At 56.8% G+C, this 25,966-nt stretch overlaps 14 protein-coding genes across 14 annotated transcripts; 8 read left to right on the plus strand and 6 right to left on the minus strand.

Moving 5' to 3' along the window:
* The first annotated feature begins 61 nt into the window (after window positions 1–61).
* On the plus strand, window positions 62–1,365 carry SPRG_08121 (hypothetical protein). Its single transcript, XM_012347086.1, has one exon. The coding sequence runs from the start codon at window positions 97–99 to the stop codon at window positions 1,324–1,326; it is 1,230 nt and encodes a 409-aa protein (XP_012202476.1). The 5' UTR covers window positions 62–96; the 3' UTR covers window positions 1,327–1,365.
* Window positions 1,366–1,841: 476 nt separating this feature from the next.
* On the minus strand, window positions 1,842–2,980 carry SPRG_08122 (hypothetical protein; the record flags this gene model as incomplete). Its single annotated transcript, XM_012347087.1, has 5 exons — window positions 1,842–2,079; window positions 2,122–2,497; window positions 2,550–2,588; window positions 2,630–2,756; window positions 2,825–2,980. 5 exons carry the CDS (start codon window positions 2,978–2,980, stop codon window positions 1,842–1,844), a joined length of 936 nt encoding a protein of 311 aa, XP_012202477.1.
* A 601-nt stretch (window positions 2,981–3,581) lies between these two features.
* SPRG_08123 (hypothetical protein) lies at window positions 3,582–4,498 on the minus strand. Its single transcript, XM_012347088.1, has one exon. It carries the CDS (start codon window positions 4,458–4,460, stop codon window positions 3,717–3,719), a length of 744 nt encoding a protein of 247 aa, XP_012202478.1. The 5' UTR covers window positions 4,461–4,498; the 3' UTR covers window positions 3,582–3,716.
* An 878-nt stretch (window positions 4,499–5,376) lies between these two features.
* On the minus strand, window positions 5,377–6,019 carry SPRG_08124 (hypothetical protein; the record flags this gene model as incomplete). Its single annotated transcript, XM_012347089.1, has 2 exons — window positions 5,377–5,565; window positions 5,804–6,019. 2 exons carry the CDS (start codon window positions 6,017–6,019, stop codon window positions 5,377–5,379), a joined length of 405 nt encoding a protein of 134 aa, XP_012202479.1.
* A 696-nt stretch (window positions 6,020–6,715) lies between these two features.
* Window positions 6,716–9,137, plus strand: SPRG_08125 (hypothetical protein). Its single transcript, XM_012347090.1, has 7 exons — window positions 6,716–7,262; window positions 7,315–7,399; window positions 7,449–7,781; window positions 7,836–7,966; window positions 8,011–8,343; window positions 8,391–8,692; window positions 8,749–9,137. The coding sequence occupies exons 1-7, from the start codon at window positions 6,735–6,737 to the stop codon at window positions 9,068–9,070; spliced, it is 2,034 nt and encodes a 677-aa protein (XP_012202480.1). The 5' UTR covers window positions 6,716–6,734; the 3' UTR covers window positions 9,071–9,137.
* A 307-nt stretch (window positions 9,138–9,444) lies between these two features.
* On the plus strand, window positions 9,445–10,587 carry SPRG_08126 (hypothetical protein; the record flags this gene model as incomplete). The annotated part of the gene is made up of 1 exon (XM_012347091.1): window positions 9,445–10,587. The coding sequence occupies one exon, from the start codon at window positions 9,445–9,447 to the stop codon at window positions 10,585–10,587; it is 1,143 nt and encodes a 380-aa protein (XP_012202481.1).
* An 831-nt stretch (window positions 10,588–11,418) lies between these two features.
* On the plus strand, window positions 11,419–12,186 carry SPRG_08127 (DNA/RNA non-specific endonuclease; the record flags this gene model as incomplete). The annotated part of the gene is made up of 1 exon (XM_012347092.1): window positions 11,419–12,186. Exon 1 carries the CDS (start codon window positions 11,458–11,460, stop codon window positions 12,184–12,186), a length of 729 nt encoding a protein of 242 aa, XP_012202482.1. The 5' UTR covers window positions 11,419–11,457.
* Window positions 12,187–14,167: 1,981 nt separating this feature from the next.
* On the plus strand, window positions 14,168–14,938 carry SPRG_08128 (DNA/RNA non-specific endonuclease). Its single transcript, XM_012347093.1, has one exon. It carries the CDS (start codon window positions 14,192–14,194, stop codon window positions 14,909–14,911), a length of 720 nt encoding a protein of 239 aa, XP_012202483.1. The 5' UTR covers window positions 14,168–14,191; the 3' UTR covers window positions 14,912–14,938.
* Window positions 14,939–15,310: 372 nt separating this feature from the next.
* SPRG_08129 (hypothetical protein) lies at window positions 15,311–16,268 on the minus strand. Its single transcript, XM_012347094.1, has one exon. The coding sequence runs from the start codon at window positions 16,228–16,230 to the stop codon at window positions 15,391–15,393; it is 840 nt and encodes a 279-aa protein (XP_012202484.1). The 5' UTR covers window positions 16,231–16,268; the 3' UTR covers window positions 15,311–15,390.
* A 464-nt stretch (window positions 16,269–16,732) lies between these two features.
* On the plus strand, window positions 16,733–17,611 carry SPRG_08130 (DNA/RNA non-specific endonuclease; the record flags this gene model as incomplete). Its single annotated transcript, XM_012347095.1, has 1 exon — window positions 16,733–17,611. One exon carries the CDS (start codon window positions 16,733–16,735, stop codon window positions 17,456–17,458), a length of 726 nt encoding a protein of 241 aa, XP_012202485.1. The 3' UTR covers window positions 17,459–17,611.
* Window positions 17,590–18,230, minus strand: SPRG_08131 (hypothetical protein; the record flags this gene model as incomplete). Its single annotated transcript, XM_012347096.1, has 2 exons — window positions 17,590–18,129; window positions 18,179–18,230. The coding sequence occupies 2 exons, from the start codon at window positions 18,228–18,230 to the stop codon at window positions 17,612–17,614; spliced, it is 570 nt and encodes a 189-aa protein (XP_012202486.1). The 3' UTR covers window positions 17,590–17,611.
* Window positions 18,231–18,238: 8 nt separating this feature from the next.
* On the minus strand, window positions 18,239–19,857 carry SPRG_08132 (hypothetical protein; the record flags this gene model as incomplete). Its single annotated transcript, XM_012347097.1, has 2 exons — window positions 18,239–19,289; window positions 19,346–19,857. 2 exons carry the CDS (start codon window positions 19,855–19,857, stop codon window positions 18,263–18,265), a joined length of 1,539 nt encoding a protein of 512 aa, XP_012202487.1. The 3' UTR covers window positions 18,239–18,262.
* A 705-nt stretch (window positions 19,858–20,562) lies between these two features.
* Window positions 20,563–24,294, plus strand: SPRG_08133 (hypothetical protein; the record flags this gene model as incomplete). Its single annotated transcript, XM_012347098.1, has 17 exons — window positions 20,563–20,676; window positions 20,720–21,308; window positions 21,353–21,483; window positions 21,568–21,716; window positions 21,761–21,930; window positions 21,980–22,092; window positions 22,136–22,278; window positions 22,331–22,420; window positions 22,473–22,600; window positions 22,645–22,737; window positions 22,791–23,044; window positions 23,094–23,483; window positions 23,531–23,636; window positions 23,686–23,759; window positions 23,805–23,910; window positions 23,959–24,070; window positions 24,118–24,294. Coding segments are annotated over 17 exons (2,873 nt in total), but the record flags the coding sequence as incomplete, so codon positions are not given.
* Window positions 24,295–24,802: 508 nt separating this feature from the next.
* SPRG_08134 (hypothetical protein) lies at window positions 24,803–25,353 on the plus strand (the record flags this gene model as incomplete). The annotated part of the gene is made up of 2 exons (XM_012347099.1): window positions 24,803–25,111; window positions 25,156–25,353. The coding sequence occupies 2 exons, from the start codon at window positions 24,803–24,805 to the stop codon at window positions 25,351–25,353; spliced, it is 507 nt and encodes a 168-aa protein (XP_012202489.1).
* Between the last annotated feature and the right edge of the window lie 613 nt (window positions 25,354–25,966).

The raw sequence follows: 25,966 nt of genomic DNA on the forward strand, positions 1-25,966 counted from the left end.
GATGCGCCGTGGTTCGGATACGCGCGTCCGGATACGTGGCCTTTGCGGCATGGCCTGTCCAGATTGCAATTTGCAGAGCCACAAACAAGCCGCAATATGATCTACTACAACACGCGGGACATCGTCTCGATCCTCACGACGTGGACGGGCTCGCCGTTCGTGGGCACGGCGCCGGTCCAGGCCTTCTCGATGGCGTGCTTTGCGCTCATCGTGGCGACCTTCCAGCACTTTTTTCCCACGGACTTTGACGGCCTCAACACGTCGATCGCGCTCAAGGATCTGCACATCATCGCCAACACGTTCATTGGCCTCCTCATCTCGTTCCGCCTCAACTCGGCGTTCCAGCAGTGGAAGTCGGGCCTTGGCGACATTACGCTCTTTACGCAAACGGCGCGGTCCGTCGTGTCGACGTTCGCGTCCTTCTTGACCAAGTCGGACGATAGCACCGAGCTCCTCGAGAAGAAGGAGATGCTCGGGGACTTTCGCCGGCTCACGCTCATCTACACGTCGCTCGTCTTCCACGACTGCCGCGAACACGACGCGTTGCCCGAGCTCCAGTCCGCGGGCTGGCTCTCGCCGAACGAGCTCAACGAGCTCAATGCGTGCGGCGCCATCTATACGTCGCGCCAGTCCAAGCGCTTCTCAAGCGCGTCGGCGGCGACCAACCGCGCGCGGTCGGCGGTCATTGAGCTCTGGATCCGACGCGTCGTGCAGGCGGCGGCTTCCAAGAACTACTTGAACCCGCCGCAGATGACGACCATGAACAACATGGTGACGCAGCTGCCGATGATCCACGGCCGCGTCTTCAACACGTCTAACATCCCGATCCCGTTCAACTACTGCCAGTACCTCAACTTTTGCATCTACATGTACCTCGTGCTCTACACGGTCGTGATCGTCGACACGTCCTTATTTTACACGCCCGGGTGGGTCTTCCTCTGGGGCATGGTGCTTCTCGTCGCCGACACGGTCGCCAACGAGATCGAGTGCCCGTTCGGCACGGACGCCAACGACATTGACCTCGAAGAGCGCATGAAGCAGCTCGAAGACGAGCTCACGACGCTCGTCCGAAGCCAATTGCACTGCTGGGGCCTCTTCACGGCCGACGACGTCGCGATGCTCACGCCCGCGCCCAAGACGCCGATGACACCCGACGTCGAGACGTGCTCGCTCTACGGCAGCAAGCCGCGGAAGCTCAAGGTCAACCGCCAAGTGGGGCCGCCGCCGCCCGCGCAGGCCAGCGAAACGTCGGCCCTGCTCCCGCCGCAGACACTTCCGACGCAGACCTCGACGGGTTCCAACGAGAGCTATGGCATCGCCGTGTAAGCTTCGTTTGTCAATAGAAGGATGCCTACTTCAGGAGCGTGTCAAGGGCTTGTCTCGTCTCGGCCGCTACAGTAAAATGGCGCAGCTAGATCGGTCCAAGCGTTGTTGTGGTGTTCGTATTATGACCCAGCAGTCACTGCTACAACTGTAGAGCTCTGGTCCGCCACCGTGGTCGCGGACTCTTTCCTGGAATCGGTATCGCCTCGAACTTGGAGCTCGAGCTTACGAATTCCGCTCCTTCGCGCGTCAGTCCTCCTTCGAGTCTCATCCATCCAGCACCCTTTTGCCGGGTCACCACGTCTTCAAGTCCATATTGGTACTGCAGTAGGAATCTCCAATCCTCTGTTGTACTTGTAGGAGTAGATGCAATCTTGTGCCGAGCTACCACCCCCGCGTGTTCGCAGCAGCGTACCACCTATATAGTACATTGACCGTACACGTCTCCCTTGTCCACACAACATGCACCACGCAAAAGGGCATCGAGCTCGCGTTTTATATATTCGGCGCGCATTTGGTTAGTCGCGCACATCCTTGTGGGCCGAGACGACGCAGCCGGGCACTTTCAAAAACTCGTCAAAGTCGTACTTGACGTCCTTCGGGCAGCAGCTCCAGTACTTGCCGCTGTCGTGGAAGACGGGCGCGCCGGCGTGGTGAGCGCACGACTTGTCGTCGTTGATATCGACAAAGTACTCGACTTGGCAACCATAGTTGACGCATTTCGCCTTCCCGTCCGTGCGCTTGGGGGCCACGGGCCTAGGTACGATGAGAAAGTTTGCGCGACTTATGTGGACGTACTTGGCTGTGATCGACGAGATTGACGTGACCGCGGTCGGGTTGGACTTGTTGTAGTCGTCGATCGACTTGACGGGCGCAGCCGGCGCGGCAACGACCGGCACGGGGGCGCGCGCCGGCGTCTCGGCAACAACCGGCGCTTGGTTGCCAACGGCGCTGTGGAAGCCAACCGCGCACGGCTCAATCTTTTCAAAGTCATCCCAGTCGTAGACCATCTTGGACGAGCAGCAGGACCAGCCCTTCTTCGTGTCATGGAACGTCGGCGGTGCCTTGTGATGGCGACACGCGAGGCCGTGGTTCTCACTGTCGACGAACTTTTCCCGGCAGCCGAAGTTCTTGCACTGGACGAGCTCCTTGGGCACTTCCTTCTCGCGCTCCTCTGCAATGTATTCATGAGCCATGGCCTTTTTCTATGCATACGCAGCACGTACCATCGGCTGCATCCTTCTTGTGCTTGAACGTCGATGGGCCTAGCCATCTTATGAGCCACAACCTTAGCCTGTGCGCCTACCGAGCTTGACGTAGACGTCGTCGCGGCTCTTGATCGTGTCGTGGATGGTCTCGTCGCCGCGCAGCACGCGGCCTTCGCTGCGCTCGAGGTGGTACTCGCTCGCGTCTACCTTGTTGTTGGGCCGCTTCTCGTTGTACGTTTCGAGAAAAACTAGGGCTGCACGTGAGCCATCCGCGCCGCCATGTCGCCGCGTACCTCCTTCAAGCGGTCGACGGTCGCGCCCGCCCACTTGGACGGGATCGTGAGCTTGAGCGTCAGGTGGTGGGCCTCGTCGCCTTCCTCGAAGTGCAAGTAAATCTTCTTGAGGCGCGCGCCCTCGGGCTGAACCGGAATCGACTCGGCGCCGCCCATTGCTGCTGGTCCAAATCGAAAATAAGACGACAGCTTCGAGCTTCGAGAAAACGGACCAATCACGAGCCGTTCCAAAACATATCGGGTTTTGTATGCCAAGATCGCGCCGCTATCTTTCGAACCGGAATGGCTAAGTGCACGCCCCTTTAGCACCCTCGCTCGACCAACGCGCTTACGCGACCGCCGCTGTTTGCCCAAGTAGGTCGACCAGTTGGTATATATATATCCATCTAGGGGTGTCAAAGGGTGCTAAGATCGTCGGGCTGTGCTAGATTGAAATGGATCGTCTTTGGTGCGAAGCTAGCGCCCTAGACATGGTGGCGGGAGGTGGCGGGGCGGAGGACACGACGCGTGGATACTGTGTCGTGGTTGTGCGGGTGTGCGACGTATAGGGCTTCTATCGCTGGAGGAGAATGCAAGATACGTCTCCCATCTTGTTTCTCTTGTTGGTAGTGACGTGGCATGCGGGATCGAAGCGGCGATGCGCTGACGCCGCCACGTCACCGCAAACGCTGGCCTCACGCGCCCTCGGCCTTGCACGCGATGTACTGGACACGGGCTGCGCGTTGGAGGAGTAGAGTCGAGAGGACACGAGAACGTGCGAGAAAAGCTGAGGGATGTTAGCAAAGACAACGACGGACTAGGTCCATTTTGACGAGGAGCGCAAGCTTTGGGTCTATTGCTGGCTCATAAATAGGCTATTGCTCCTCGATGGGCGACGACATTGATGTGGGCGTCAATGGCAGCTCCGTCTTTTGGCCGCGTCGCCGACGTGGACCACAGCGCGGAGCCGGGCGAGCTCGCGGGTTAAATATTGCAGCTTTTGCTGCTGCTGGTAGCGCGAATCGGCAGCCGACTCGCGGTTCGTGCGCTTCCGGTACTCTTCTTTGGACTCGCCGTCGCGGATCGCACTCTTGGACTTCTTCATGGGCACCCAGTCCTTGGACTGGAGGCCCGGGTGCTCCTTCTGGAGCAGCTGGATCTCGTGCTCGATAAAGTGCACGCGCTTGTCACGGTTCTCGCGGTATGACGCGGCCGAGATGCGGTTCTTGGTCTTATTGCGGTCAATGCACACGGCGGCCGCGGCCTCGGACGCTGCGTGGCGCGGTACAATGTTGCGCTTGGCGTTGCGCCGCTCGATCGCAACCTGCCGCCGCCGCGCCGCCTCGGCCTTGTGCGAGAGCAGGAACGGCGCCAGGTACCCGCCGGCCTCCGCGGCCTTCTTCGGGTCGAGGCCAAACATGGCACCCGTCGGCGGCAACAAGAACGGATGGAACGGTGCGGCTTGGATGTGCGTGTACTCGCGCGTGTCAAAGTGCTTGACGAGGTGGTTGGTGTCAGCGTAGAGAGTCGCGGCGGCGGGCGGCGTCGGCGTCGGCTCGGCCTGGGCGGCGCACTGCTGGTGGCGCTCGAGCTTGGTCACGCGGTCCGTCTGCTGCTCAAACTGGATCGCGACGTCCAAGAGGTACTCGAGGCTCATGCTGCTTCCTCCTGCTCTGACGTCCAGCAAATGCTCAAAAAATTGCACTGGAAATCCTCGGCCGCGCTGGTGCCTTTTATTCAATGTCGTGTTCTTGCATACAACAACCAAGTGCGAATAAAGATTTTCCATTAAATCGGACGCGTGGGGCCAAATTATTATGGGACCAATCAGAACGCGCGGTTCGAGGCGAAAATCGAATGAAGGCCAGCCACGTTCGTGGGACTTCCGGATACGAAGCCGCGGCGATCCGGATGGTTTTTAATTCCTGTCGGCTGTGACACGTTTTGACTCGACTTGAGTATGTGAAGTGACGGTTTCACACATTATATTGAAGTGAGAAGCGTGTGGGCCAATCACGGCGCGCCAAGTTGGGATTGGCCAGAACGAGCTGCGACCGCGATGAGCTGGCAGCGCCTCGTGCGACGAAGAGGTCGGCCCCCGACCACAAGCACTCGTGCCGCCTTCTCCTGGACCTTTGCCGCGAGCCAAGTGCCGTGGAATGCTACAATATATATTTGTATACGTATGCAAGAGTCGTTGTTTGCTGCCAACACACCCTTGGACCAAGGGAATGGATCTTGTCTCGCTCGCAGTGCGTTCGTGACGTGCAAATTACACGTCTCGTGTGATGCCAACACATGTGCAATATCATATATCGAGTGACCAGCTAGCTTTCCATATTGTTCAAACGCCCAGCGTTCGGGACGTTGGTTTTGTCTTGATCGATTTTGCGATCCAATACTACACAGTCAATGTACATGTACCCTCCCAACCTGTGCCCTCACGTTTGGACTGCGTGTCATGGAGGCGTCTTATCGCTCACTTTATTAGGTTGATGGCAGGAAAATGAGTAATAGGTGTAGTAGCAGCGTACTATTGTCTTTGTGTTTCGTGTAGGGTACTGCTCGACGATCTAGTCGACGATGGCGCCGTTGTTGACGTGACGAAGTCGTTGCTCGGCCGATAGGGCGTCAATGAGGCGAAATTCCACCGCGACCTTTACAATGAAGAGCAGGACGAGTGCGATGCCAGACAACGCAAGCGCCCGCGACAGCCAGCACTCACGGTCGGGCAGGTCGTCGTCGTCGTCGTCAACGTGGCCCTATCGTCGAGGAGGACGCTTGTGTGAGGAAGAGCGTTGGACGAGGGCAGTATTTGCTACGTTGTCGAGAAATGTTACGTGGCGGTCGCGCTTGGAGGCTCGCATCGACGCTGCGTGCGGACGGTTTTGGAAGAATTGTTTTTTCCTTCGCAGCTTTTGACCCTTGCGGCGTCCTTAAAACACATCTATTGTTCGGGCAACTCTATCTAACAACTATCGTGCGCTACGAGCAGCCAACGGCCGCTGTGACGCCGTGGCATTGTGCAATGAGCTCGACAGCGCAACGCCGGCGACGGCGGCGCAGGCCCGTGCTTGGATGGACTGCTGTCATCGGGAGGACGCGGCACGCCTTGCGCTGCGTGGATTGGACGTAGAAGAGGAACCACACGTAGGCGGCAGCGAGGGCGAGGCTCACGAGAAGGGCCAGCTCGCAGCCCACGACTGTTGCTGCCATCTTGCCAATGGGTCTATGGCGTCTCTCTGTCAACAAACAACGCGAACTGGCCTATTAGTTCAAGATTCCTACGAACTTCGGTATCGAAGCATGGTCCAATCAGAGAGACATAATAGCGAAGTTGACCTTCGAGTGCTATGTTGCACTTGCACTTGCGCATTACGCTGCCTCCAGCACAAGATACCGGTACATGAATCTGGAGCGATGAATCTGCCGTCGTAGACGTGGATGCGTACCACGCCCATGGCATCGAGAAGCTCCGTTTCGACTGGGTGTCCTTTGGTTCAACGGGGCTTCACGGTTGAGCACGACTAGACATATCGACGTGTACCAAAACTTTTTAACGACAAAAATCCAATGCTCTGCTAAACGATGCCTTCTCATTTGGTTAGCATATTGCTCTTACTACATACACAATCTCTAGCTATGAACAGCGGCGATCAATATTCCCCCACTTTTCACAAATACTTGAGGGAGGCGTGGGTGTGGTTGAATCCACGGTGGGTTTCCAACCATGGATTCCAACAGGCTTTGTCGTTCCCGCTCTCGTACGCGTGCAATTGTAGTGTCAGTGTACTTAGTAGCTTGTAAGAGCTCGTGATCCGTTCTTGTTGAAGTGGGTCGTCGTGACTCGTTGTCGAGAAAAAACCATGTCAAAAATATACATGTCGTTTGAGAGCCCGTTCGCGCCACTTTGCTATACTTAGCTCACTCTATGAACGACGCGCCCACGCCCTCGGAAGCGATGCTTCCGGATGGGCCCAGCCCGCGCGGCGTCGGCACCTTGCTCCTGACGGCGTCGTCCGCGACATCGCAAACGACCTGCGTGGACGCAGTAGGCCCACCCGAGCACCCGCCGACACCCGATGACGCCCCGTATGCGATGCGAAAACGGACACTCGACAGCACGTGCAACAACGCGCCGCGTCGCGCGCCCGGTGCTGCAATGGCCCTACTCGCCAGTGACCCCTCCTCCCGGGCGCTACTCGCTCGAAAATCCGGTCTACGGGCCAGGAGCGTTGTGCTGGTCTCGTCCGAGGTGCATGCGCGGCGGAAGCGATCGCTGGCCTTTCCACGCAAAATGCCATCTCGAATGGTTCAAGCCGCACGGAGCTCGGCGCTCAGCGTTGGGTCGTCCGAGGCCGACGAAAATACCCGAAAGGTAGCCGCCTCGAGCAACCGGTCGTACCCACCAACGCATTATCGCCCCTGCCGTCTCGACGAGACTTTCGCCAAGCAAGAGGTAAACATTCGCCGTGTTGATATAGTACTATGTCGCATTACGCTCGGTGTAGCTGCCCTTGGGCGAACACCACTGGACCGACTACCTCTTTGCTCGGTTTGGGTCGCGTCCGGACGTGCAATCGACATTTCAGAAAAGTATAGGCATCGAAAACGACAACTTGTCCACAATGTATATGTGGTGTAGACCAGACCAAGCTCTTGGAGATGATTCGGACCTTGGACGCGCTCGCCTCGACGCGCCCTGACGACGACGAGGTCGCTACGCAGCTTAGCGCGTGCAAGGCCATGGTCGCCTGGTTCCGCGTCGGTGACCACGTCGTCTTGATGGACATCCACGGCAAGCCCGCGCTACTCAAAACCGAGAGCCGCAACCTCATGGTGCCGAGCGTGCGGAAGCGCAACTCGATGTCCGACTCGGCGCCGGTTGCCGACCCGGTCACGGCCACGATTCGCCGCGACTTGCACAACGGCACGTACGACATTCGCCTTCACAAGACGTCGTCGACCATCCAACGAGGTTGACGTCCATGCGTTTTCAGCCCCGAATTCACATTTGACCTGCATGTTTTAGCGGTGCCACACCATTTACTACGACCCAAAGTCCGACGCAAGCCCGGTATCGAAGCCATTCGACCCTCGTCAACACGGAATTTTCTCTTGCTCGATGGCATGGTGCGCCTCGACCTCGGCGCCCGCGTCATGGTTCGTTGATCTATCGATCAAGAGAGCCTGAGTCTCGCGTGCAGGTGACGTACCGGGACCCGTTGGAGCGACGATATGGGTACTTTATGGGCCTCCACACCAACGGCACGGCCATCGTGCAGTACGACGAGAAGGACGTCGATGCCAAAGTCGACATCAAAGATCTGAGTGCCGCCGCCGACCAAGATGTGACGGACGAGCTCCTCGCGATGGTCCAAGACATGCACTTGACGGTTGACGACCGCGTCATTCTCACGGGCTTCCGCGTCCTCACCAAGCACCCTCTCTTGAAGAACGTCCAGCCGTGCACCGTGACCCGCGACAACGGCAACGGCACGTTCGACCTGCAATTCCTCGACGGCATCTGCGTCTACAGTGTTTGTGAAACCATGCATCGTCGTGTTCCGACAGATTGTGTATGTAGATAAGCCGCGACGTGATCGAGATTGAACCCAGCGTGCACGAAATGCAGCTCAAGCAGCTCGAGGCGCAGCGCAGCGCCGCCGCCGTCGCGCTCGTCGTCGGGCAGCTCGTCGCAGCGTACAGTCCGCGCTATTTGCGCTACTGCTCGGGGCACATACAAAGCATGTCCGACGGGTTCTGCGATGTTGTCTTTGACTATGGCGAGCGCGTCACGCAGATTCCGGTGACCGACGTCACGAGCCTCCCTGACGCGACGCTGCAGCGCTGTGGCAACCTCATTTCGTACTCGAAATCGATGCTTGGGTGCGCAATCAAACCCATGCAGGCGATTGACGAAATGACCTCACGCTATATTCTAGGCCCGAAGAAGGCGGCGACGCACGGCTGCCTATGGGCCATCGTGTCATGGCGCGGCTGTGCGGGAGCCCCAAGTACTTTGCGGGCGTCGTGGAGGAAGCAGAGACCAAGACGTACCGCATCCGCTTCCAATCCAGCGTCTTAGATCCGTCCGTGCCACGCAGTCACGTCTATAGCGTCGAGAGCTGCGCGGTCGTCTTTGTCAAGCCGACACCAAAGCCCAGCAACGCGACGGTGACCACCAGCACGTCGCGCCAGAAGCGAAAGCGCAGCTCGCTCGCCCAACGCGTTCTCAACTTTTTCACAGGCAGCACCATCGAGTGAAGCATTTCCAAGGCGACCCTGTCTTGGATGTGATGGCGCGCGTTCAAGTCGGTCTGCAACCAGAGCCAACGAGAGATTTTCCCTCCAAACGGAGCTCTACTTGGCTATGAACGTTCAATCACGGACATGAGTATTTCCTTGGATCAATGTACTTGCGATTCAGTGCTCGTTTTCGTTGATTGGTACACTCCTTTTAAAGGGAAAGGACGGCTGATGTATCACCTCGTACATCTCTCTAGCGGAGGGTTGAACCGTGCTGGCGTCTCGGCAACGCCCATGACCGTCTCCGGCGAACGTGCTCGGATTTGCGTCTATTGATAGCACCGACCATATAGATCGCTAGGACGCTCGCAAGTTGATCACTTTTCGATTACATGCTTCGAACGCTTGTGGTAGCGAGCGTTGCGGCCCTCGCGGCGGGTGCGACGACGCTCAACCTCGCACTCGGCTGCAACGCGTCGACACCGTACCCGTACCAGCCCCGGTCGCTCTGCACGGACGCTGCGTTCGTCCAAACCATCACGGGCCCCGAAGCCTCGACACTCATCCAACTGCATTTTGCCTCCTTCTCCTTGCCGCCGACCGACTACCTCGTGCTCTCGGGGTTCGAAAATGGCACGCGCAAAGACATTTTCTACTATGGCCAGCACATCCCGCATGGCGCGAGCTTCAACGCGACCCCGATCTTTAACCGCACGATTACGCTCTCGCTGTACACGGGCATCTTCAACCCGAACCGCGGTGGCGCCTGCGCGGGCTTCCACATCGACTATATGATTACAGCCGTGCCCGGCGAAGGCGTCGAGGCCCAGTGCGGGCCCAAGGACGTGACGATGGAGGCGGCTTGCTTTGAGGGCTCGCCCGGCATTTGGCGCAACGCGCAAGCCGTCGCGCGCCTCGTCATCAACCGCGGCGGGTCACTCGCAGGCTGCACGGGCTGGCTCCTCGGCAACCAAGGCCACTTTGTCACAAACAACCACTGCATCAAATCGGCGGCGGACGCGGCCGGCACGCGCTTCGAGTTCAAGGCCCAAGCCACCAAGTGCCCACCGCCGGGCACCGATTACTGCAAGAGCCAGCTCGCGTGCCCGGGCGAAATCTACTCGGGCAGCGTCCAGTTTGTGTACACGAGCTCGTTCTTGGACTATACGATTGTCAAGCTCGACGCGTGGGTAGCGCAGAAATACAACTACCTTCGGTTGCGCGCGCGCGGCCCGACGCTGCTCGAGCCGATCTATATTGTCGAGCACCCGAACGCGTATGGAAAGCGCATTAGCAACAAGAACGGCGACGGCATCGCGCAGCTCCGAGGTCCGTTCACGGCCACACAGGCTCTCTACCATCTCGACACGCTGCCCATGGCGTCCGGATCACCGATCCTCGGGGTCCGGGACAACTTGGTCGTCGCGCTGCACCACGGCGGCTTCATTAACTGCCCCAACGTGGGCATTCGCAGTGAATTAATTTTCAACGATCTCAAGCGTGTCGGCCTCCTTCCGCGCGATTCGTGGAAGTAGGTGGACAATTGCGCCACTGTCCTCAAAGACGTTAATGCACCTTAATGATGTAAATCGCTTCAATTGTAAAAGCATCATCGCTACCGCTTTCGGTCTGCTGACAGAGGACGTGCGGTACAGTACCGGTACTGTGCGTGGCATTCTTACCCCAGCCCTACGACCCACCGTCGTTGGAGGCGCACCTAAGTGCAGGAAGCAACTTCAAGCGGCTGGAGCCATAATTCTGTCGCATGGGCGCATTTTGGCTCTGTGAGATTCGATATGCGAGCTCTCGATGAGGTGAATATTCGCACCAAGTATGTATAGTATCACAAGTTCTTTGTAGATCAGTTTGTAGCTCCTGGTAATCGCGTTCATCGGCGAGCGCAACCAAAGCAACCGAGCTGCAGAGACGCGAATGGCTCGTCATCTTTCGATGGTCGACCAATCAAAGCGCTTGAAGGTATGAGATGCCACACATATACCACTCCGCGCAGGCCCCACGACGATTCTCAGATTGATATTCCACTCTCCATCCCACTCTTGCTTTGCGGCGGACGACAGCCAGTTGCGACCTGCGCAGCTTCAGGGCTTTGTCAACCACCTCGATTCCCTCTCGCCACTGACTGAAGGGACTCAACCATCATGAGCTGCCGTCGCCAGCCTTTTCTCGCCTTGTTTACACCCTGAAAGAGCTCGAAGGATGCAGAAAAGCACCTCCAGTTGAAGGGTTGAAGGGCTGGGTTCACGAGTCCTATGTTATTACTCGCGCTGTGTAAAGCATCCAAGGCGCGAATCTATGGGCGGCTCAGATTCAGGTTGTGTGCACCATCGCAGCACATCCACGAAAAGAGTCAACATTTCCATCACCATTGTTCAATTCGATTCGCCATGCGCACTGCCATTGCCTGCCTCGCCGTCGCCTCGACGGCCTTTGCCTCCACCGCGTGCACGACGGACCGCACCATCAAGTACCTCGGGTACGAGCTCACGTTCGACTGCGAAGCCGCCTCCCCCGACCGCTGGACGTACTCGCTCGGCTTTGACAACGGCAAGGCCAAGCGTCCGAGCGGCTATTACCAGGACCCGAACCTCCCGCCGAGCTGCAAGCAGCAAAAGGCCACGAGCTCGTACGGCAACGGCTACGACCGCGGCCACCTCGTCGCCTCCAACCACATGGACGCCAACGAGACCACGATCCGCGAGGCCCACTACATGACCAACATCCTCCCGCAGATCTCGACCTTCAACCAGGGCATCTGGCAAAAGACCGAGGAAATGGAAGACTGCTACCGCGACCTGCACCCGATCACGACGTACGGTGGTGTTGTCTACACGGACGCCTCCAACGACATTTTTGTCGACAAGTGGGGTGTCAAGACGCCGGATTTCTGGTGGAAGGTGGTTTTGACCAAGGACGATGCGGGCAACGACAAGATCATTTCGTGGTACTTCCCCAACCAGGCCAACCTCGGCAAGTTGGACGAGTACTTGACGTCGGTGTCGGCGATCGAGAAGAAGCTGAACGACGGTCTCGGTCCGATCCCGGTGCCGCTTGCGCTCAAGGAGTTTGTGGCGCCCAAGACGTGGGACTTGCCCAAGAATTGCGATCGCAGCTAAACTTTGTCGTATATTGCGCGACGGTATAATTGCAATAGACGTTGTGTTCTGTTTGATCTTGCAAGGAATCGCAGACTAGAAAACCTACTCAGTGCAATTCACCACGGACCGCCTCAATGCGAGTTGCATGGCCCTGCATTGCACTAGTCTATCATTCCTAATAGTGGCGGTCGTTACCTTGGAGTACGGTGGTAGTACAAGCCTCTTCCAGAGTGAGCAGGTACCGGTAGGTAGTCCTTGTGCGCATTGCCAGATTTCTTGACTACATGTTCCACATTCACGAAATACCAGTTTCGGTGGTGCATACTGGGGTGATGAGACATTAAGTTGCTGTGGTGGAAAGGGCCAGCGTAGAAACCGTAATTTCCTCTGCTGGTATCGTGAGATTGGTGCCGACTGTCGACAGCTTTGATCAAGGGGATTCCCTTGGCATTGATGTACAAGAAAGCCTAGAAGCTACCGGTATATGGCCTCATCGTACGGCTGTGGGCCACCTTGCTAGCGCGCCACCCGGAATGCGTCGTCTTGCGCGGCAGGCGCATTGGCATGGACATTGGTTGTACTACATGTAGCTACATCGTCGTCATTCTTGGCAAAGGTTGACGCTGCGTATTGAAACCCGCCAACTTGCATCGCCTTCGATGCACGCACGTCAGCTCATTGTGGGTCATGAACGTTGAAAGCCAATACACCGTAGATACATTCTCCGCGTTAGACTATCCTACCGGGAGTCATTCTCGTCGTTCGACCAATCAAACTACCAATACGATGCTGGTTTCATCCAATCACAAGCTGTGCCATTGACATACAAACTGTCAATGAATCGGTTGTGGATTGATGGACACTACGGTGTCAGGCTCCTCGAGCCCGAACCAGTGTTGAGCTTGACGCACTGTCAGTATTCGAGAAAGTACTGTGGGCTACGTTACCATGACGTGTCAATCCAACTCGCAATATGGAAGAGAGGAGAGGGTGGGCGTTCGCAAGACTTTTCGCCAGTAGCTCATCCCAAGTCGCCAAAAGCGGTGGCTATCATGTCGACGACGCACAGTGTACGTCTGTGTCCCCTTCACAAACCACTGAATGGGTCCAATGCTTGAGGGTTCGCGCCTTCACCTCTTCAAAACTTGCAGCCACGAGCATTCTATCAATAGCTGAGCCTTCATGGGGACACTGGACGACTGGTGAAGCCTCGGTATGACACAGCGCAATAACGGAGTGCACACAAACTACCAAGTAGGTACCGGTAGTACCTACTATACACAGCTCACCTCTTCTCCAACGAGTAAAAAGTGCAGGGTGAATTTACAGGGTGGTGTGATCACCGGCGACGACTCGGCCGGGCTATGTACGCGTCAACTTCAAGCGGCTGGTGCGGCATCGCAAGCTTCGCAGGTGACGAATACGTGGTCGCGCTTCCTCCCGCGAATCTGTTTGCGAATCTTTGGCGCCAAAACGATGCGCGGCGCGAAATTGTCGGGTAATCGCTTGTGGCCGATCAATAAAACAAACCATAAGTTCTGAGATGGCGCAGCATACATGATCGTTTGGCAACGGTTATCAGACAAATTGTCCCACTCTCGCTTGAACTTGAGCTCTTGACCTGATCGCTCTATCGACCACACATGGGCCATGCACGCACGAAAACGTACCACCACACTTGAATCACATGCGTACCAAATTAGCGGCCCGCGGTAGCCTGGCCAAACGCTCCCATGGCTCTTGTTGAGGTAGAAAACAGTTGCCAGCAAGCCAGAAGTCCACCACGGCGGTAGTGACAAGGTGCGCATCTCGCCGAAATATTACCCATACCATCGACACGGCTGTTTTTGTGTACATGTTGAGGTGGTTGAAGTGCGACGACTCGCACCTGAGTTGGGTACGTCGGGTACACTGTCGGGTACGTTGACTCGGCCCCTACGTGAGAATCTTCCTGCATCTTTGCGCGACCCAGATTCTACAAGGCGCTTCGACCCAACCAGCTCATTTTACCTTTCGCTTCATCATGCGCACTGCCTTCGCTTGCCTCGCCCTCGCCACTGCGGCTGCCGCCAGCGCCAACGACAAGACGCTCGACTACACGGGCTACCAGCTCTCGTACGACTGCGCCTCGGGCGCCGCCGACCGCTGGACGTACTCGCTCGACGTTGACAATGGCAGCGCCAAGCGTCCCAGTGGCTTCTACGACGACCCCAACCTCCCGACCAACTGCAAGCAGCAAAAGTCCACAAAGGCGTACGGCAACGGCTACGACCGCGGCCACCTCGTCGCCTCCAACCTCATGGATACCGACGAAGAGATGATCCACGAAGCCCACTACATGACCAACATCCTCCCGCAGATCTCGAGCTTCAACCAGGGCATCTGGGCCAAGACGGAGGCGCTCGAAGACTGCTACCGCGACCTGCACCCGATCACGACGTACGGCGGCGTTGTGTTTACGGATGCCTCCAACGACATTTTTGTCGACAAGTGGGGTGTCAAGACGCCGGATTTCTGGTGGAAGGTCGTCTTGACCAAGGACGATGCGGGCAACGACAAGATCATTTCGTGGTACTTCCCCAACAAGGCCAACCTCGGCAAGCTGGACGAGTACTTGACGTCGGTGTCGGCGATCGAGAAGAAGCTGAACGACGGTCTCGGTCCGATCCCGGTGCCGCTCAAGCTCAAGGCATACGTGGCGCCGTCGAGCTGGGCGCTCCCGAGCAACTGTGATCGCAGCTAAGTTAAATATACTGTAGTGCTACTCGTTTTAGTGCAGTGTTTAAGCTCACTTCACATCAATGTTTTTGTATAGGCTACAAACCCTATCCCTGGGTACTTGCATTGCAGACCTGAAGCACTCCAAATAGTGTGACGATCAGAGGGTTCGATTCTTGATTGCTCGTGTGCGAGGCCGGTATGCTGTTGTATCGACACACAAATCTGCAATTAGCCTTTACTTGCATGCAAGACAATAATGTGCGAGCATCGCTTGGAGCCCAGGGTAGTCAACATGGTCGCTCATTTGCGAGCGCCTTCAATTCACACGATGTAGACTATTTAAGCATCACATTTAGTGTATCGCCGGCCTATCTTGATGGGGTACTGGGTATCATGCACTCTTGCTTGAAGATATTGCTGTGTCGAACTAAGGAGCATTATTATTATATTGGCGCTAGCTAGTGCACATATTGATGATATACAGATTTTCACGGGTGCTTGCTACTGGATCGAGAGTGCTCGGAGACACCGTGGCCACGACGTGCTACCGTGGGCTTCGTGAAGACAGTGCTGGAAAAAGCCAACGCGCGTGAGCGAAACCTCGGCAAGCGACGGGCTCTGTCGAAACGCAAGGGCGAGCGCTGGACCAAACGTTGGATCGACGCTCAAGTCGAGGTCAATGTCGTTCAGGCGCAGGCTCTTGGCACGTCCGAGGCGTAACCACTCGGCCAAGTACCGGGCAAATGTCGCCTGCAAGCGGTGCGGGCCGCGCGTGCTGCAGAGCCGAAGCTCAAAAGCAGCCAGTTGCGGATGGCAAATGGCAGTCAATAGGGTGTCCAGCGCGGGGCGGTGTCGGGAGACGTCCGTCGCAGTCACTATCTCAAGAGCCTTGACGGCAGTGCAATCGCGGAGCGCATCGCGCAGTGCCTCGCACTCGGTCATTGTCAGCTTGGTAAGACGTAGCTTGACGCGCGAAATACTGCGTTCGCCGAGCCGCGCCATTGCAGTGAGTAGCTCGGCACTGCATGTGATGGCTTCCAGCGCAATTTCTACGTGAAGCGATAATGCACCGTGAAGCAAGCGCCACGTTGCTTCTGGGAGCGCCACGTCATCGAGACAAATCACCGGCCAGCGTACGCGGACGCCGGCGGCAGAAGTCAACGTATAGAGACATTGCAGTCGCGGTGTCCACGCGGTGCGAGGGATGCTTGTGAGCAGCGCCATGAACGCTATCGGGCACGAGACGTAGCGCGCGATGATCTCCAACACCTCGGGGGGCAAGACCATTGGCACTACGGTGCATGGCCGCTTGACGCCGTCCCGAGGCTCTTGGGACTGCATCTGGCTTTGAAACGTCTGTGAACGGACAGCGCCTCGAGAATCTGAAAATCCTTTGACTAGAATCTGAAAATACCAGACGAGACAATAGGTGGTTAAAGTGCATACAAACTGCGAGTATGCCGTACACACAGAGATGATACGCAGTCCTGCAAGCCAGCATTGAGCTGCTTGAGGCCAGTACAACAATCGTCGTACTGGTAAAACAGAACGCATCCGTTTGCTACTTATAATACGCAATGGAGCGAGATTTCTAGTCCAGATGCCAGCGATCCACTGCGTCGCCTCAGATGGTTCTGATACGTGGCATCGTGTTCGGTTGTCCTCCGAATCCGATGCGAGGACCTGTGCGAGGACGGGCAAATCTGCAAGTGAAGAAAATCCTCAGAAATCGAATAAATTGTCATGTTCCCACGTGGTATGGCAGAACGCTTGGTGCCAACACCAACCCGCTGAGCACTTGACCTTTTGCACCGTCTCGATTTCGTCGTCGACCGTCGCCATCATGGTTGCCCTGCTTGCTATTGTATCATTTCTACTGGCCCCCAAGAGTGCGACGGCTGCCAACGACAAGACGCTCGACTACACGGGCTACCAGCTCTCGTACGACTGCGCCTCGGGCGCCGCCGACCGCTGGACGTACTCGCTCGACGTTGACAATGGCAGCGCCAAGCGTCCCAGTGGCTTCTACGACGACCCCAACCTCCCGACCAACTGCAAGCAGCAAAAGTCCACAAAGGCGTACGGCAACGGCTACGACCGCGGCCACCTCGTCGCCTCCAACCTCATGGATACCGACGAAGAGATGATCCACGAAGCCCACTACATGACCAACATCCTCCCGCAGATCTCGAGCTTCAACCAGGGCATCTGGGCCAAGACGGAGGCGCTCGAAGACTGCTACCGCGACCTGCACCCGATCACGACGTACGGCGGCGTTGTGTTTACGGATGCCTCCAACGACATTTTTGTCGACAAGTGGGGTGTCAAGACGCCGGATTTCTGGTGGAAGGTCGTCTTGACCAAGGACGATGCGGGCAACGACAAGATCATTTCGTGGTACTTCCCCAACAAGGCCAACCTCGGCAAGCTGGACGAGTACTTGACGTCGGTGTCGGCGATCGAGAAGAAGCTGAACGACGGTCTCGGTCCGATCCCGGTGCCGCTCAAGCTCAAGGCATACGTGGCGCCGTCGAGCTGGGCGCTCCCGAGCAACTGCGATCGTGGCTAACTACACATTGCTCTACATACCAGGTGGTATGATTTAGCGTGTATTGACAGTGTGAGTTCGCAAAGCGTTGGCGATCGCAACCGTGCAAGTAGAGCCTTTGCTCTGCTTTTTGACAATATGTATCGCTCAATAGAACGCATCTTTTGACGAGGACTAGGGTTTTTGGTGTAGAATGTCGGCGCGTGGCGACACTATTAGGGACTTGATGACCTTGCGCGGTGTCCCCACGGGCATCAAGTGCTTGGAATTCTCCATTTGGTGCTTGGTCGCGTCGCAAAGTGCGTTGGTTTTCCCAAAGCTTTCAAGCGCATGACGATAGTGTGCGATGGATGTCCAGTCCTTGGTCGTGATGGCGCTTTCGAGGTTGGCCGCGTAAAACGACTCGAGTTGCGCAACGATCTTGAGGGTTTCGGGGGAGGTCTCCCCGTGCAAGCTTTTGGCCGCCGCTACGCACTCGAGCAGCATCATTTCGGCGGCTTTGACGTTCTTCGTCTGCGTATAGCACTCGGCAAGACTACACCTGCGCTGGAGCACATCGTTGGTGGGCGTCCCAACGCGGCGGCTCTGGAGCTCGATATACTCGGCGAGGAGGGGCTGGGCAGCCATATAGTCTTTTTGCCTTTCGTAGAGCCACCCGAGCTCTCGTATCGTGTGCAAGAGGCTCGGGTGGTCTGGCGGCAGCACCTCGCGGCGGCGCGCCACCTCTCTCCGACTCGTCACCTCCTTCCACGAGCTTGCCCTGGCGTTCGTACAGGATCGCGAGGTTGCTCATGGACGTCAGCGTCTGTGGATGTGCGACACCCATCACGTCGGCGTTGGCGGCCACGCACTTGAGGTAGAGCGCCTCGGCGTCGTCAAACTTGGCAGCATCTTGAGCAGCGCGGCGAGGTTGTTCATCGCCGAGAGCGTCTGCGGGTGCGTCGCGCCCAGCACCCGCTGGCACGCGCCGAGGCACTGCGTGTACAGCGCCTCGGCAACGTCCAGCTTTCGCTGGTGGTAGTAGGTCGCCGCGAGGTTGTTGAGCGTAGCGAGCGTACTCGGGTGGTCGGGCCCAAGGATACGCTCGCTGTCGTTGCGGCACTGTGCGTACAACACCTCTGCGGACACATAGTCGTGCATTGCGCTCTTGTTGGCGGCCACATTGTTCCTCAAGATGAGCGTGTTTGGGTTGTCTTGGCCAACGCTGGCGATGCTTGCCGCCAAGCAGCGCTCGAAGAGCGGTGCCGCCAACTCGTACTTTCCCTGCGCTTGGTACAAGGTCGCGAGGTTGCTCATGGTGACCATCGTGCTTGGATGGTCGTCTCCGAGCGTTCGTCTCCGCTTGGCCAAGCACGACTCAAAGAGCGCTTCGGCGTCCACGTACTGCCCGAGGCACTGGTGCGTCGCGGCGAGCGTGTCGAGTACAAGCAGCGCGGTCGGTGACTCGTCCTGTTGAATGCGCTGGTTTACATCGTGACACTGCCGTAAGAGCGATTCGGCGTGGACATATCGGCCTTGGGCCTTGTAGGTGCGTGCGAGGTGCGCTTGGGCCGAGATTGTCTCGGGGTGGTCGCTCCCGAGTAGCCCGCGCCGCGCGGCAACGCAGGCCTCGAACGCGGCTTCGGCGAGGTCGTACTTGCCTTGCACGTGGTGCAAGGAGCCGAGCTTGAAGCGCCAATTCGACCGCCCGAGCGTCTGCGGCGTCGCGGCCACTTTGGCCAAAAGCGTCGCCGTCATCCAATTTTCAAACACGCGAAACACCATCGTGTCCATGTCTCGAAAGCCAATCGTGTTTTGAATCGTGGCCACGATCTGCACCTTGTCAATCGGGTCGTACGAGTCGGACGCTTCGCTTTTCACGTGCCCGAGCATGTCGAAAACGACTCGACGCTCGCATGCTCGGTGAACCGATTGGTCTCGGCCTCGGTCATGGCCACGTCAAAGTGACTGTGCGACGCAACGGTCACGTAAACTTCGTAGACGCACCACGCGCGCGTGAGCGGAATTGGCCGATCCCACGGCAGTAGGACCATGACGACGCGCTGAATGGACGAAATGGCCGACGAAATGATGCGCGTCAAGCTCGCAAAGTCCGTGTTGGTGTGCTGCGAGTTGCAAAAGAGGTCGAGCCACACCACCGCATCGGACGCGGGCTTGTCGCTGAAGAAGACGTGGAGGCTCTCGACAACGTCCAGAAAGTTGTATGGCCACGCATGCGAGACGTAGTAGCGTGCGGGCAGGACGTCGGCATGCGCCACTGTGAGCTGGTCCACAAGCGAGAGCTGCGAGGTCGCCGTGAGCGGCTGGAGAAACTGCAAGTTGACGTCGCGTGTCGTGAGCGTCGCAAATACGTCGTACCCGCCGTGCGACTCGACGAACGCGTCTAGAAACGAGAGCGTGACGCCCAGCGGCGCCGCCATACTGCGTGCGCTTAAATAGACGCTTGGTTTCGTCCACGAAAGTGAAGGTCGCGCGGCGTTACATTATTGTACACGATTACAGCGGACGATATGACTCTTGGAAACCTTAAATATAACGTTGATTTGCGCTCCTGTATACTTTGCTTTTTGGGGCACTCCGCTCCTGCGGCTTCTGGCACCACGCTCCATGCAGCGATAGAAGAGAGCGGCGCCTGTTTTGAGTTTACCAGTCAGCATCAAATCGGGATACTACTGTCCTGGTAACGAGCGCCTTGGTCCGCGTCGTTGCGTGGTGGCTGTACATTGTGAGCCGGTCTCGGACACCATTTGTACAAGACGAGGCTTTGCAGCTATCTTTTACTGTTGTGCACTCCTCATTCTGCATCGCTGTAGCTGGAACCAAGGGCATGGAACCCCATGCCCTTGCTTGAACTGAGCGTACTACAGTATTAATACATCATTCAATGTTACATTTATGTACGCTTGCGTGAACGCCCAAGGGCATTTCTGAACGAGGTATCGCCGCGTTGTAGTAGATAGACCTTTGGACGCACAGTTGAAAACGTACACTTCGAGTCGGCACGAGGCGTGCGCCAGGCGATCACCGACCATAGACGACTGCGAAATGTTGCGTGGAAAGGATACGAAGGACGATTGACGACCCGGCGATTGGCTCGAAACCGTCGGCTGGCACAACGGCTTGGACAATGGAGCCGCCTCGGAAGAAGCACCCGGCCAAGATTGCGGCCATCCACCCCGTCAACTTGTCAGCGTCGCCCGAAGCTATCGAGCTCCCATCGACGCTGCAGCAGTTTGCAGGTACCGTACCCTTTCCAACACCGCTCTCATTGTTGCACGGTAGATTTGCTCGATGCGGCGCACCATGAGTACAATTGCGGCCGGTACAAGGAAGGGATTAGCATCTGCGAGCACTTGTATGCGGCCGACGCGTCGCGCACCGACAACCTCCTTTTGCTGGGCGCGCTCCACTTTCAGCTGCGCAACTTCTCCGAGTCGATCTTTTACAACCAGCAGTGCATTCGCATCGAGCCGCACTTTGCCGAGGCGTTTGGCAACCTCGGAAACGCGCTCAAGGAGATTGGCGATATGAACGGCGCTGTCCAGTTCTACCTGCGCGCGATCAAACTCAACCCGCGCTTCGCCGACGTCTACAACAACCTCGCGTCGAGCTACATGCAAATGGGCGCGACGCGCGAGGCCATAGAGACGTACAAGATGGCGCTCGTGCTGGACCCGTGCCTCGTCGATGCGCACTCGAACCTCGGGAACCTCTACAAGGCGCAGGGTCTCGTCGAAGACGCCACCGAGTGCTACACGAATGCGATCCGCGTCAAGCCCAACTTTGCCATTGCGTGGAGCAACCTCGCAGGGCTTCTCAAAGACGACGGGCAAATCGACAAGGCCATTGCGCACTACAAGGAAGCCATTCGGTAACCTAGCAACTCGTCGCGGCGGCTACACAGGAGTGGCGTAGGCTCGCACCTGATTTTGCCGACGCCTACAGCAACCTTGGCAACGCACTCAAAGAAAGCGGTCAGCCCACCGAGGCCATCGAGGCGTACAAGGCTGCGATCGCGCTGCGCCCCGAGTTTGCGATAGCTCATGGTACGCGTCGCTCTGTCATTTTGTCGATGTTTGAATTTGAACTTGGACTTATGAACTTGGACTTATGAATTTGAACTGCGTTAGGCAACCTCGCAAGTAGCTACTTTGACGCGAATCAGATCGAGCTCGCCATTTCGACGTACCGAACCGCCATCCAGCTCGAGCCCAACTTTCCCGATGCGTACAACAACCTTGGCAACGCGCTGCGCGACATTGGGCAGCTCGAGCAAGCGGTGTGTGCATTTCGAGGACGTCGTAAGCGTATCTGCGTGGATAGATTAGCTGCTATCGCACAGCGCTGCGGCTCAAGCCCGACCACCCGTTTGCGTACAACAACCTTGGGAACGCCCTCAAAGACAAGGGCATGATCAAGGAAGCGATTCACTGCTACATGACGGCCGTGCGTCTCATGCCTCGCTTTGCCGCCGCGCACAGCAACCTCGGAAGGTACTTTGTTTGGACGCCTTCTACACACGATACATGACCGTGCTGGCAGCATTTTAAAGGAGCAGGGCAAGGTCGAGCAAGCTGTTGCGCATTACCAGGAGGCCATTACGATCGACCCCACGTTTGCGGATGCGTTTAGCAATATGGGCAACGCCTACAAAGGTGCTATTAACTTTGGGCGCAACAAAGCCGGACACGATTGTAGAGCTGCTGCGGCTCGAGGACGCGATCGCATGCTACAGCACCGCGATCCGTCTCAAGCCAGCGTTCGCCGACACGTACAGCAACCTCGCGGTCGCCTACAAGGATGGCGGGCGGCTCGAAGAAGCCCTTACGTGCTTTCGCAAGGTAGGTTGCTGTTTCAATTGTGGTCTAATTTCGAGTGTTTATCACGACGTAGGCACTGAGCTTGCGGCCCGAATTCCCCGAAGCGCTGGCCAACTATGTGCACTCGCTCGCGATCGTGTGCGACTGGCGATCCCGCTCCGAGGTACGTCTACTCTCTCGTGTGCGAATCTACCAGACCTTGAAATAAATGGTAGGACATGAAGAAGATTCTCGTCCTCCTCGAGCGCCAAATGAGCACTGACACCAACTTGCCGGCGGTCCAGCCGTTCCATGCACTCATTTACGCGTTGCCCCCGACCCGAGCGCTGGAAATCGCCAAACGGTATACCATTAGTTCAAAATTGCGTCTCCGAGGCGTTTTCTTAGGTTTGCCCAGCGCGCCAAGCTCAACGTGTCGCTTGTCGAGATGACCAACGTCCGGTACCGCGCCAAGCGCTCGGACGAGCGGCTCAAAATCGGGTATGCGCTCGATCGCTACAATTTCGTCCATAGAATTCCTCATTTTACTCCAGCTACGTCTGCGCCAACTTTGGTAATCACCCGACGGCGCATCTCATGGCGTCCGTCTTCGGCTTGCACGACACGACCCGGTTTGAAGTCACGTGTTATGCGACGTCGGTCTCGGACCAATCGCAGTGGCGTCGGCGGATCGAAGCCGACGCGGAGCATTTCAAGGACATAAGCGCCATGGCCAACGGCGACGCAGCCCACTTGATCCACAATGACGGCATTCACATTCTCATCAACCTGAACGGATACACCAAAGGTATTCAATGATTCAAGACGAAATAACGCATTGCATCGTCTCTATCTAGGTGCTCGCACGGAGATATTTGCATTGCGACCGGCGCCCCTCCAAATGGCCTACTTGGGCTTTCCGGGGTCTCTGGGGGCCGACTACATCCAGTACCTCGTGGCCGACAAGGTGGTTGTGCCCCCTGCTGACGCCAGCGCCGGGTTTGTGGAGAAAATGATCTACCTCCCGCACTCGTTCGTTGTCAACGACCACAAACAAGCGTTCCAGAGTGTCCTGGACATTGAGACGTGCCCGACGCGCGGCCAGTACGAAGTGCCAGAAGACAAGTTTGTGTTTTGCAACTTTAGTCAGCTCTACAAGCTGGACCCGGTGACGTTTACGAGCTGGATGCACATTCTCAAGCGCGTGCCCAATTCGATTCTGTGGCTTCTGCGCTACCACGGGGACGGTACCGTCTTCTGTCGATGTCCATGAACCGCTTTATACTTCGGCTAGATCTTGCCGAGACAAACCTCAAGGCCGAGGCTAAAGCCCAAGGGATTCGAGAGTCGCGTCTCCACTTTACAGACGTCGTGCCCAAGGAAGAGCACCTTCGCCGCGGGTAGAAACTTTTGTTTCTATTGTTTTGGGGCCTAGGTAGTTGCATGCAGGTACTTGGCCGATCTCTTCTTGGACACACCGACGTACAATGCGCAAACCGTGGGCTGTGACATTCTCTGGAGCGGTACATTAAAGACCACTGCCATCGTCGACGGCAATCGCAGCGTAGGCACGCCCATGATCACTCTGGAAGGTGAGCACATGGCCGGCCGCGTTGCTTCGAGCCTTCTCCAAGCCGTCGACTTGCCCGAGCTCATCGCCAAGACCATTGAAGAGTACGTGGCGCGCGATGGATCCAAGAACGAGGTCGAAAACGTGCCTAGGTACGAAGAACTGGCTGTCGCGCTGGCCTTGGACATGGACAAACTGTGGGAAATCCGCAAGAAACTCGAAGAAACCCGCACCACGTGCCCGCTCTTTGACACACAGCGCTGGGTACAGCGAACAGCTCGTGATAGGATGTGCACTCTACTATGGCGTAGGTGCGCAACTGGGAGAGCGGGCTTCTCTTGGCGTGGGACGCGCACGAGTCGGGCTCGTCTGGCGACCACATTGACGTGCCTGACATTGTCGAGCTCACATTCACACCATGACGCAGTCTTTCAAGCTAAAGTACTATACTATGTAAATGTCCTCTCCAAGTACATGTTCCTTTGTCCTGTTGCTTCGCAGTTTCCTAGACCATGACTTGCTTTTTTACACAGTTTTTGCTACATCCTAAACCGACATTACGAATCGATGTACTCCTCTAGAGCTCTCCCCTAGTCGAACGTATATCAGCACTGCCAGCCAGCTCTGTCAGCCAAGTTGCCCATGTGCCACGTCACGTCGAAAGGGACTCGAATTCGACAGTGTAGGGTTTGGGTTGGGCGATGTCGCCGGTAGAGCACGTACTGACATTGTCATCGCGCTTCCATGTCACTAGACTGGTAGTCTATCCATTTATACAACAAAGTGTGTGAATGCTACACGACTTTATGCTTGTCGTCTTGGCTTGTTGTGTTTATATCCCTGGTATTGATGCAAAACCTCTCATACTAAATGACGCGATATCAAATATCCAATTAGACAGTTAAATACCGGATAGGCTGGCTGTTGTCCGGTTGGCATCCACATGCCACGTGGTCGCAATTTTGCGATTCCGCGGCCGAGACCGACGACGCCAAGATGATGAAGATGGTCGAGCAGCAGGTGGAAGAGGTCCGGCGCCTCAACAAGAACAAGCGGCAGCTCACGCACCAGGCGCTAAACCTCATCATGGTCATCACGAGCGCGCTCATGATCTGGCGCGGTCTCATGGGCTGGACGCTCGGCGAGTCGCCGATCGTCGTCGTCCTCAGTGGCAGCATGGAGCCGGCGTTCCAGCGCGGTGACATCCTCTTCCTTGACAACAACAAGCCCAACCTCGACATTGGCGACATCGTCGTCTTCAAGATCAAGGACCGGGACATCCCGATTGTCCATCGTGTGCTCAAAGTCCATACGCGCAAGTCGGATGGCGTCGACTTTACTTGACCAAGGGCGACAACAACAACGTCGACGACCGTGGGCTCTACGCGCCGGGTCAGCTCTGGCTGCAGCGCGGCGATATCGTTGGCATTGCGCGCGCCTCGATTCCGTACGTTGGTATGGCGACCATCCTCATGAACGACTACCCGGCCCTCAAGGTCCTCGCCGTCGGCCTCATGGCCATCATGGCCTTTACACAGCGAGAATAGAGCAACTGCTTGATGTACTCTATATGGCAACGTTCCTACGTGCGAGTACCTCGTTTGGTTGGATTCCTCGGATGAGCCAACTGCTTCAACAGCGTTGCAGTTCGAGTGTAGAGACGCGTGGACTCGATGTAGATACAGGCCACCAGATTGACGACGCTGCTGTTCAATGTGTTGGTGGCGCCAAGCGTCCATGAGCTTCTCGTCGTACCACGCTGCATCTTCTTCAACCACACCACAATGTCCAAGGCTGCCTCTTCCCAGCGAACTGATACTCGCTCATCGAGGTAGACAGGTATCTCCGAGCATATTGGACAGCCGTGGGCTGTACCTGACATCGAGTGCAACCCAGCCCAATGATGAGATTCTCTACTGCTGACAGGACTCGAAAGCCACGAGGCAACTGGCCGGCCCCAAAGACGATAGCAGAATTACCCGTAGAGACGATTTTCGTGGTATTAATTCTATCTACCGTGCGATAGATAAGATCTGGGACAAATAATGTACAGTATCGTCCACCGGTCGATAACACGCACAGCGCCGTTGTCTTGGCCCGGGCTCGGCTCAAACCTTTTGAAATCGATAGTTGAATCGAATATAGCTGGTTTCAACCGGA

This window comes from Saprolegnia parasitica (genome assembly GCF_000151545.1).
Source record: "Saprolegnia parasitica CBS 223.65 unplaced genomic scaffold supercont2.33, whole genome shotgun sequence".
In the NCBI taxonomy this organism is placed as follows: Eukaryota; Oomycota; class Saprolegniomycetes; order Saprolegniales; family Saprolegniaceae; genus Saprolegnia; species Saprolegnia parasitica.